The sequence below is a fragment of the Silurus meridionalis genome, chromosome 13, assembly GCF_014805685.1.
Source record: "Silurus meridionalis isolate SWU-2019-XX chromosome 13, ASM1480568v1, whole genome shotgun sequence".
Taxonomy (NCBI): Eukaryota; Metazoa; Chordata; class Actinopteri; order Siluriformes; family Siluridae; genus Silurus; species Silurus meridionalis.
The window spans coordinates 26,255,666-26,267,504 of record NC_060896.1 but is presented as its reverse complement, the minus strand read 5'-3'; the positions used below and the strand labels follow the sequence as shown (position 1 = coordinate 26,267,504).

Sequence of the window (11,839 nt, the reverse complement as noted above, 5' to 3'; positions counted from 1 at the left end):
TCTTTCAAACCAACCACCCGCATGTCTTCCCTCACCACATCATGGAACCTCCTCCTTGGTCTTCCTCTTTTCATCCTTCCTGGTAGCTCCATCCTCAGCATTCTCCTACTGATATACCCCATGTCCCTCCTCTGCACATGTCCAAACCATCTCAATCTCACCTCCCTCACCTTGTCTCCAAAACGTCCTACATGCGCTGTCCCACTAATAAACTCATTTCTAATCCTGTCCATCGTCGTCACTCTGAACGAAAACCTCAACATCTTCAGCTCTGCTACCTCCAGCTCCACCTCCTGTCTTTTACTTAATGCCACTGTCTCTAATCCATACAACATCGCAGGTCTCACCACCGTCCTATAAACTTTCCCTTTCACTCTCACAGATACTCTTCTACCACAAATCACTCCTGCTATCACTCTTCTCCACCGATATATACCCCATGTCCGTCCTCTGCACATCTTCAGCTCCACCACCTGTCTTTTTTTGGTCAACGTCTCTAAACCATACAACAAAAACAGAAGAATGAACATTATAGCCATAATAAATCATAGTACATGTAATCATTATGTAAGTTTGAAGGCAAATACTTGTACAATTTTAGTCTTTAGTAACGTTAAAACAAGTTAGTGTCTCTCTACTTTAACTCAAGAACATTTGTTTACTTAGTCTATTACTGGTTATAATATACAGTACAGACCAAATGTTTGGACACACCTTCTCATTCAAAGAGTTTTCTTTATTTTCATGACTATGAAAATTGTAGAGTCACACTGAAGGCATCAAGGGCTATTTGACCAAGAAGGAGAGTGATGGGGTGCTGCGCCAGATGACCTGGCCTCCACAGTCACCGGACCTGAACCCAATCGAGATGGTTTAGGGGTGAGCTGGACCGCAGAGTGAAGGCAAAAGGGCCAACAAGTGCCAAGCATCTCTCGGGGAACTCCTTCAAGACTGTTGGAAGACCATTTCAGGTGACTACCTCTTAAAGCTCATCAAGAGAATGCCAAGAGTGTGCAAAGCAGTAATCAAAGCAAAAGGTGGCTACTTTGAAGAACCTAGAATATGACATTTTTCAGTTGTTTCACACTTTTTTGTTATGTATATAATTCCATATATAATTCCACATGTGTTCATTCATAGTTTTGATGCCTTCAGTGTGAATCTACAATTTTCAAAGTCATGAAAATAAAGAAAACTCTTTGAATGAGAAGGTGTGTTCAAACTTTTGGTCTGTACTGTATATACTAACTGAAGCTGAATAATGATTTTTAGTCCTATCAGGCAAAACCTACCAAAACCTTTCGTTCTGACGGAGTTCAGTAGTTTGCAGACGGTCCCTGGCGGGGCAGCGCGTCTCCTTTCTGGTCGCTCTGGAAAGTTCGGTGCCCTTCCTCCTCCTGCTGAAGTGTCTAGAAGGAGCTTCTCGGCTTTAAGTCCCCTCTCTCTCACACATCTCTACACACTTTACTAATCATTTCCGCAGTGCTACACGGCGTTAATTCGATCAAGAGTGCGGGATTTCCCGGTACACACAAACCCTCAGCTATCTTCTCCACTTCTCATCCCATTCGAACTCAACTGCAGGTGGACTGAAGCAGAATCTTCCTTCATTTTTATTTTACACATTTTGGGGCGAACATGACTGCAGAAGAATTGTCCAACGACTCCCAGAGCATCCCTATGGAAGGAGAAGACATCACCCCAAAGAAAGATGGAGGAGTTTTAAAGGTAACTTCATTTTCTTTCTTCTGCAGCAACACCTTTTTCCCACCCAGACCAGTTCCTGAGCCATCATCATCTCCAAGCTCCAACCTTCTCCCACAGTGCTTTGCAGACATCTCATGCAAACCAACACGGAATTAAAGCACCTGAGGAACGCATGTGCTGCTTAAAATGCTAACATCTTAGCTTAACCTGCTGATGCTAACATGGCTAGCTAGCTAGCTCATCGCACTTGCAGGTTTAGCATGAGGATTGACACACACACACACACACACACACACACACACACACACACACACACACACACACAGAGATTTGTAAATTTATTAAATAAAATACATCAAAGACAAATTCTGCCAAGTTTTTGCTTTGATCAGTATTTAAATTGATATAATACCAATAATGTAGAATTACTGCAGGATTAAAGGGTCAGTAAGCATTATATTATTATTGCTTTTCCCTTTATTTTTATGCACATGCATCCAGGGAGATGTGCATAACACAAGCGTGCACTTATTTTCTTATTAAGTGTCATAAAAATTGCAGAGAAACCATTTGAAATGTAAATTTTCAGGCCCGGAAACACTGGACGAAGTGCTTGGATTCAGAACCACGGATTAAAGGGTCGATAAGCATTTTTTCCTTTGGTTTTTTTCCCTTTTATTTTTGTAAACCGACATCCTGGGAGACGTGCGTAACCCAAGTGTGCGTGTTTTTTCTTGCCCTAAAGTGTATTAAAAGTGAAACTGAAATGCAGATTTCCGAGTCATTTTATACATGCTATAGTTCGAAGGTGGTCCGGGAAGTCAGAAAATATGGAGCGAATGTATTAAAAAAATATTAAATTCTTTAAAATCCGCACTTCAATGCATTTTTATTTGTAAAGCATTTTTAAAAGTGGACATTTGTCTTAAAGCAGCTTTACAGACGTCGGTTATAAAGTTGCATTTAGTGACTGTAAATCTGTAACGTATAATTGAGTTTATTCCTAATAAGCAGCGACTGTGGCAAAGAAAACCTCCTTCAGATGGCTTGAGGAAGAAACCTTGAGAGGAACCAGCCTCAAAAGGGAACCCGTCTTTATCCGGGTGACACCGAATGCACCTTCATTAAAGGTCCATTATTACTCAGGTGTACTGTTTATTGAGTGTCTGTGGTTCTGAGCCATTATAGTAAACGCCGATATTAATTACAGTCCAAATCAATCTTCAACAATGTCGATCAGACCTGGAACTCTTATACAATCAATTGGATTGTTGCTTATTGTACTGTTATTTTTTTAGATTACAGGGGAATGTTTTTTATTGTACATATTACGACATCATAAACAAAAAGAATTACCGTATTTTTCGGACTAAAAGCCGCTACTTTTCCCCACGCTTTGAACCCCGTGGCTTAAACAACGAAGCGGCTAATTTATGGATTTTTCCTGGGTTTTTCCCGGTTTCACAAACTTCAAGCCAAAAAAACTAAGCGATGAAACATTAGACCAATGAAATTTCCGAACGGAAACGAAAAAACGCACCTCACCTGTGTTCTGAGCTGCACGGCATCCGGAGAAAAACTTTCACCGGTGTTGATTTTTAAACGCACGACGATGCAAAAAGATAAACTCCCGAGAGAAATAGTTGTGAAAGGAAGGAGGAAGACAGTGAACTATGACTTACTTGGTAGGCTACTGTTTAGATACAAGCCGTTGTAACACGTTGAGTCTGGGTGAAGGGAGAGCTCGCTAACTCCAGTTGCAACAGAAATCATATAAGCACAGACAGGTTTCCAAAACTCGTGCTTTTTTATTTTTCTTGGCAACAGCGTTACGGGTTAGTCAAAGAAACTTAGAAATGAGCATCAGAAAATAATAAGGACATATTCCTCGGTCTTGCACACATGCAGTAATACCGGCAAAAGCAGTGGCAGGCTATTCCCAAAATACCGCTATGCTCTTAAAGGAAGTGCAACATATTTCACCCGTTACACCGTGTGTAATGTGTCTTTCGTTAAAGCCTGTGTAAATATTTGTAAAATTCAGTGGGTGTGGCTTATATATAGGTGCGCTTTATAGTCCAAAAATTACGGTACTCATAATTGGCTACTTTAATTTTTAACGTTTGGCACAATGTGGCGTTTCTTCTCAGTTCATGGCCCTCAGGCAAGTTTTGGCGCTTCATATGAAAAAAGTTTGGTGAACGTGAACAAATTTTTTTTTTGCCAAAAGTGGTATTCTATTGCATATAGTGTGAACCCTAGAGAGCATATACTGTAAATAATAAGTGCTCGTATGCTTCATTCTTGTTGGTCCTCCAACCTGTATTTCTTTTGGGTTGGAGATTGATAATCATGGGCAGGAACAGTAGAGTAATAAACAAAAAAGTCTCTTAATGCATTTGTGTGGTTTTTAGGTTAATGATCTATATGGATAAATCATTAATAATGCACGTCTCTTTCCTAACCTCGTGTTTGTGTGTGCTGTATAGCTGGTGAAGAGAGAGGGCACAGGCGCCGAGTTACCGATGACCGGCGATAAAGTGTTCGTGCATTACGTTGGGACTCTTCTGGATGGCACTCAGTTCGACTCCAGCCGTGATCGAGGAGAGAAGTTCTCATTCGAGTTAGGAAAAGGTGGGTTTGAAATTTTTTGCATAAACCTTCTTGCAAAGATGATGCTTAATCAGATTTATAATTATTGGCACCCTTTCGGATAATGTGTTCTAAACGAATATAAATAGGAGGCATGGATGGTCCTGGCATCTGCTGGACATTCATTAAAGTGCCCTGAAGCCTTAAAGCAACAATTGCACCTCTCCTTCCCTGAAGTTCCTCAATGATCTGAGAAATTTTGCCAGTAGCAATATTGTCGCTTTTCGTGGCAAAGCAACGATGACGGCAACAGAGGAAGAACAATGATTTCAAGCACCATCGTCCTTTTACAGCTTTGATCAGCATGACCGAGTGATCTCCGGCCCCGTCCTTCTTCAACGCTCTCACCTGTGTTAACGAGAGTCTTAATTGCCATCATAAAACTAAGGCAGCAGACTTTGTGAAGATTGTTGCAGTGTAGTGCTGTAGTAATTGCTGTAGTGGGTTGTGATGCATTTAATTGGTGATATTATTCTTGTATCCTCATAAAACCCAGCCCTAGCACATGTTTATGTATAAGATTGAGTGAGAGACAGAGAGACAAAGACACAGACATACAGAGAGAGAGGGAGAGAGCGCATGTGCTGAGCTGAAGGCAGTAAACATCCACACAGAGGAGTTTCACAGGAGTTTGGTGATCTTATCATTTACTCGCATTTATGACCCAATTGTTTGTTTGTGGTTGCTTTAAGTGTATCAACTAATATCTTTATTAGAGGAAATCGTTAATGATCACAAAATTCTATATATCCTGACTATTTGCGCCCCACCTGTAATGCCTTCATTCACCACTAGGGCGGCGTGCCCGCACTTTAAGAACCGCTGATCTAGACTATTCCCTGTATATATGCAAACCTTTTATATATGTCCCCGGACGTCCCGCAGGTCAGGTGATCAAAGCATGGGATATCGGTGTTGCGACGATGCGCATCGGTGAAATCTGCCAGTTGATCTGCAAACCGGAGTATGCATACGGATCTGCTGGAAGCCCACCCAAAATCCCACCCAACGCAACCCTGGTGTTCCAGGTACCCTCTTTACACTAATTCTGTAGTCTTTATTATTTATGTGGCTACAAATTTGCTTAGTGTGTTTTCGTGGCAGGTCGAGTTGTTTGACTTTCACGGCGAGGACATCACAGAGGATGAAGATGGCGGAATTGTTCGTCGCATCATCACTAAAGGAGAGGGATACTCCAAACCGAACGAGGGGGCGTCCGTGGAAGGTAAAAAAAAAGAAAACAACACGCATGAAGAGAGAGATGTTTCTTGGATTTGAATGTTAACGGATCCTTCCATTAATTATGTTTCTAATGAAATAATGGCGTGTTGCTTATTTCCTGGGCTGTATTTTCATTATTTTTGTGAGAATTAGACGTTTTTTCTGTGTGCCGCATTAACGTAAAAGCAGTCACAGACCATGTTATCCATAGAAGAAATTAAACATCTCAGATATAAAGTATTATCACTCAGGTTTACTCTTAAAGCAAAAGCTGTTTTCCTCTCGCTCGGCATTTTCCAGCAGCATATCTATGAGAAATCGAAAGGAAAAATGGTAAGGATGGTGAAAAGTGTCGGATCTCGGAACCCATCTCTGAGCAGACACATCACGGGTGGATACAAAGAATCTCGGATGAGTAAAAGCAAAAACTTCTTTATTGCACTCACGTTCTAATGAGCCCATAGAAGCCGACTTCATCACATCAAAATTATCAAGCACACACACACACTTTGCACACACTCATATTCATACCCTGGAGTCACATGGTACCTTTTTGTTTTTTCTAATTTCTTCATCTTAGCAAATTCCCCTTATTTTCCTGATATCACCTTCTTTTTTTAGTTCCCCTTATCTTCGAAACTTGGTTCTCCCCCCCTTCCTGTAATTCCATATTTGGGTTTCCTGTTCACCTCCATTACCCCTATTTCCAGCCTTTTTTCTTTTTTAATAAAAAAAAAAAAAAAAGTGTGTATAAAACCTTCACTCCCTCTGGTACCTGTACCCGCTTTATCCTGCTCTCAGCCTTTCATGCGTGGACCACCATTTTGCGTCCTATTTTGTCTTCCTGCATCTGGAACGTGTAAGGTTCCTTTTATTAAGCTCCAACTCGCAGACATTCTGGGACATCTCTCAGGAGCGTTCTCTGCAGACAGTTACTTTCAACTCTTCTCTCTCGCTCGATTTATTAAACACCTCTCTACACCAACTATTCCAGAGAACCCCCGTCTGCCTCCTCCCATCCTGTAGCTTACCTTTACACGTGATCTGGGCACACAGACCTCGTCCGACCTCCCCGCTGTTTATCATCGGAAAACGCACACTTATAATGAAGACTTTGATGGCGACTCAAGCATTCCTGCAACAAACCGACCGTCTCCTCGTTATCCTTCATGTTGGTCTTCTACTTCTCCAGTTCCTTCACGTGATTATTATCCTCCCATTCCTCCACCTGATTCTGACCCTGATCGCTCACCTATGTCTTCTGCAGCGGCTGAGGCCCACAAGATCTTCTTTTTCCACAATAAACATGCTTAAGTCTGCCTTGTACGTTGTTTTTTTCCTGTCTCTCCAACACACTGGTAACACCAGTCAGACCCGACTCTACTATACTATAAGCTGAGTTGTTGATCGGATTGGAACTAATTCCGTTCTACAGAGGAAAGGATGTCTAACTTTTGTTCCCTCTGTTTTTTCGTTCAGTGCACGTGGAGGGAACGCATGAGGGCCGCGTGTTCGACGAGCGGGAGCTGAAGTTTGAGGTGGGAGACGGAGAAAACCTCGATCTGCCGCTCGGTGTGGAGAAATCGCTGCAGGCTATGGAACAGGGCGAGGAGTCTCTGTTCATCATCAGACCAAAGTAAATACACACACTTGTATCAATATTTACCATGAAATCAATTATACACGCATGTCCTCCATGCTCATGCCAGTCAGGTGACTTATACGCCATTCGCAAGCAGGTACTACTGTAAGAGCGCAGAGGTTTGCTGTCTCATTTGCTGATTCAGCATTTTATTAAATTTTTTTCTTTACCATGTACTTTCAGATATGGCTTTGGAAACGCAGGCAAACCCAAATTTAACATTCCACCTGGTGCTACGCTGCAATACAAAATCAAACTGACAAAGTTCGAGAAGGTGAGCGTGCTTCAACTTGTACAAATAAACCTCTGGAAATTTTTTTAATCAAAATTGCCATTTCAATATATTTTTTGGACTTCAAAATATATAAAAGAATAAAAAAATCTTATCGATAGGTATTCCACATGTATTTTTTCTTCATGTGCCTTCATGGCTTTCTCCTAGGCTAAGGAATCCTGGGAAATGAACACCAGCGAGAAACTGGAACAGAGCACAATCGTCAAAGAGAAAGGAACTCAATACTTCAAAGTATGAGCCACACACCAACACTTGTGTTGATTGTAAAACTCCAAACTGCCTGTTAACTGTTCCTGACTGTGTGTGTTGCAGGATGGGAAATATAAGCAGGCGGTTGTGCAGTATAAGCGCATCGTGTCGTGGCTGGAGCACGAGTCCAGCCTGCAGGAAGAGGACGAAGAGAAAGCCAAAGCCCTGAGACTAGCGGCTCACCTCAACCTGGCAATGTCCTACCTAAAACTACAGGAGCCTAGCCTTGCCCTGGAGAACTGTGACAAGGTGCCGCCCCTTTAGTCACCTGACCTTATGTAATCAGACTGTGTGTATAATGCGTTCAGTGATCGTTCGCTGTAAAAGCCTTTTATAAGAATGGTGATAGTATGACACCACGCAAAGGGTTTTTTGGCTTGGTAATAATAATAACACGGATATTCCCTTTTCGCAGCACTATCACCGTTCTTATAAAAGGTTTTGCAGCAAATAACTCCACTGCTCCATTATAACCAACGGCAAAGGGCTTCTAAACGAACTCGCACCGGTTCCTAACAATTGCAGAAGTCCCAGGATCGTCAACTCCTAGTTCAGAAAATTTCCCATTTCCTTGTTCCACCCCGTATTAATAGTTGAACTTTGTGCTCATGTCACAAAGATTAAATGAAATTAAATTATGATTTTATTTACTCATTTATTTATTTTTAATGATCTGGAGCTTTTTTTAATCGATTCACTTATTTCCCTGTGCCGTCCCTCCACAGGCTCTGGAACTGGACACGAACAATGAAAAGGCTTTGTTCAGGCGAGGAGAAGCGCTGTTCGTGATGAAGGACTTTGATCGGGCGAGAGGAGACTTCCAGCGTGTGGTGCAGCTCTATCCAACCAACAAGGCAGCAAAGAGCCAAGTGCTGCAGTGCCAGAAACACATTAAGGAGCAGCACGAAAAGGACAAACGCCTCTACGCCAACATGTTTCAGAAGTTTGCCGAGAGGGACGCTAAAGTAAGCGCGTAGAGTCGATATGATTAAAAACAAAGCGAGTCATTTGATCGAATTGAACGGTCCTGGATCGAAATCTCTCTATGCGTGACAGGTGAAAGAGGCTTTCTGAAGGATTATGTGTGCCGATAACTGATTAATCAACCGGTAGTTTTTTAAAATGGATACTGGATAAAAAGAAAACAAAACTCTTTATAAAAATAGTACTGAACTTTATTACAAAAATATAAAGTACTGGATCATGAAAATGTGCCAAATGAAATAAATATAAATATATTAATTACAAATATATATATATAAAAAAAACACACATCAACAAAGAGTACATGGTGTCAGTGATTGTCCTCTAGAGGCCGCTCTCGTGCTGTATAATGGCAGCAGATCTTCGGCAACCCGGAAATGGTTTTTCGCTGATAAATCGATTGACCTCTGATTCTAACCTTGTTGAACCATTGTGTTCAATCTGATTCAATATTTTAAGCTTCACAACTAGCGAAAAACCAGAAGTTTTTCTGACACTGAGCCTCAGGACAAAGAGATATGGAGACAACAATATGGTGTGGAAAAAAAATCACGACTGACAGTTTAAGCTATTTGGTTTGTTTTGCTCAATGGATAGTGCATAAAATATTGGCTTGTATTAGTCTATTATCTTATAACTTGATGTGGCCACTTTTTGTCTACCTCTAGATCCAGATTTTGTCCCCTTGATATGGTATCTATAACTTGTGAACCCATCAGCCTTGGTTCTGTGTTTTGAAGGTTGTCAGTCATGTGACTCCTCTCAGACCATTGAGCGTCGGTGTCAGGTGTAATATCACTACAAGATGCTTTTATAGTTCAAAACTCTCAGCCATTTTTCTCTAAATAAAAAAAACAATAGCACACACACCATTTCACGTTCTGCACCTCTACCCAGGGCATTGTAAAGTATGAAATACTGCAGATAACATTTTTTTTTCCAATGACCGTTTTTCCCTTATTTTTCTTGCAGAAAGAAGCCGGGCAGGTGAAGAAAGAGAGCAAAGACGGCACGATGGAGCTCGAGGAAAACGGTGCAGAAGAGCAGACCGCAGCATAAACGCTTGTTAATTTGTCTGCTTTGAGTGTCTAATGAATTTTTTTACTTTTGGTTTTCATTTTGCAGTTTGTTTCCTATAAAATGAGACGAGTTTATGTGTATAGGTGCGAAGTTGGACGTCTGATCTGTAGAATACTGGTTATTTTTGTTGCCTTTTTTCCCAAGGCCTCGCTGCCACTGGCACCGTGCGAGTTTCATTGATGTACTCGTGTTCACGTGAGGCAGCTAGACAGGCCCGGCTGTGTTTGTTTTTTTTTATTTGGCTGCTATTCCGCATGAAGGTGCAGAATGGAGTAAGGCTCGAGCACTGAACAGAGAAAATATTAGGCAGCACCACAGCCTCTACTATTGGGACCTGCCCTGATACTGCTACTTAAAGGGTATACTGGCGCGCACCACTATGTAGTGCTGCTGTACACAACAGGTAATGGCATGAAATTAAAACGTAATGGCAACACGACTGTTTTGTTTGTATTCTCCTTATGGTTGTATACATTTAGCTTTTGTCTTTCATTATGTATTTTACTGTTCGCTGTCCATTAGGCTGTTAAACTTCTATAATCCTTTTCTTTATTCATTCAACTGGAAATACAGTGTAGGGTACATAGTTTTTTGTCAGAATAAATCGCTTATTATCTGCTTGACTTGCATTTATAATGCATTATAAGCACTTAGACATGTATCCAGACTTCTGTTCTAGCCTACTTCGGTGCTTGGTGTCTGCAAGGACTCTGAACCGGATCCTGGGCTCATATCAGATTTTTTCTAGATCGGGAGATATTACTCAGCGGTTCATACGCTCTGATTTGTTTGAAAATGCATGAACTGAAGGCGAGGGAAATGACGTTCTTTGTTCTGGTCGTGTGTCTCTAATGCTCTAGTGATGTCAAATAAAAGAATACAGTTTGCTCAGAAGGTTAAGCTCAAATGCTCTGGTCTTTATCTACAAAATGTTTATTTAACGCATCATATTCAGTTCTGTTGAAGAACCATCACCAGAACTGGATTCATATCAATATTTATGTTTTCAATTTTAATGTTTGGAAAGATCAAAATGGTAAAAAAAAAAAAAAAAAAGCTGCGTCTCTCGACCAAGACCTAAGATTCTACATGGTAATTCATCTCAGGGACAGAAGGTGGTGCTGTTAAATTAGGAAACGGGGTACTGCCAATTGAGGCTGAAAAAAAAGGGGCATTTTGTTTAATTTTAACTGAGAAAAAATTGTGTTTTATTAAACAGCAGCAACAAAAATATTGGGACACCTGATATTTCCAGGCAGATGTATTACTACGATGTTGGAAAGTATTACAATTTCCCTTCACTTGAACTGTTCCAGCATGAAAATGCCCCCTGCACAAAGCCAGCTCAATGTAAATATGTTTTACATCTGTTGGAGTGGAAGATCTCTTGCTATAAAGCTCTGACCTCAACAATATTGAACAGGTTTTGGATGGACGTGAACGCTGACTGCACCCCAGGCTTTCTCACCTCACCTACATCAGTACCTGACTTCAGTAAAATTTCCTTATGGATGAATCAAAAAGTGTTCTCTGATACACAAGAAATTTGTTTTGGTGACAGAAGCTTAGTCACAATTATATTTGAATACCTTTTTTTTTTACAGTCGGAATTAAATTATAAATTCGCAGATCTTCTATACAGGTATTTGCGAGTTGGAAGTTGTGGCAGTGAAAGCTGTTCTTGTATGTTTTTGTTTTTTGTTATTTTTAAGAATAAAGGAGATGTGAAGACCTGCAGTAACTACAGGAGAATAAAGTTGCTCTGTTACCCAATGACGTTATGGGGAGCAGTGGAATCCAGGCTGAGGGAAGAGGTGACCATCTGTGAGCAACAGAGCACCACAGACACATTATTTGCTTTGAGAATGTTGATGGAGAAGTATAGAGAAGGTCAGAAGGAGTTGCATTGTGTGTTTATGGATTTAGAGAAAGTGTTTGACAGGGTGGAGAGAGGAGTTGTGGTATTGTATGAGGAAGTCTGGTGTGGCAGAAAAGTATGTGAGGGTGGT

General features: G+C 41.0%; 1 protein-coding gene across 1 annotated transcript; it reads left to right on the top strand.

Moving 5' to 3' along the window:
- The first annotated feature begins 1,387 nt into the window (after positions 1-1,387).
- fkbp4 (FKBP prolyl isomerase 4) lies at positions 1,388-10,724 on the top strand. Its single transcript, XM_046864185.1, has 10 exons — positions 1,388-1,728; positions 4,197-4,341; positions 5,245-5,387; positions 5,464-5,584; positions 7,060-7,216; positions 7,406-7,496; positions 7,665-7,748; positions 7,830-8,015; positions 8,492-8,731; positions 9,723-10,724. The coding sequence occupies exons 1-10, from the start codon at positions 1,639-1,641 to the stop codon at positions 9,807-9,809; spliced, it is 1,344 nt and encodes a 447-aa protein (XP_046720141.1). The 5' UTR covers positions 1,388-1,638; the 3' UTR covers positions 9,810-10,724.
- Positions 10,725-11,839: the final 1,115 nt, after the last annotated feature.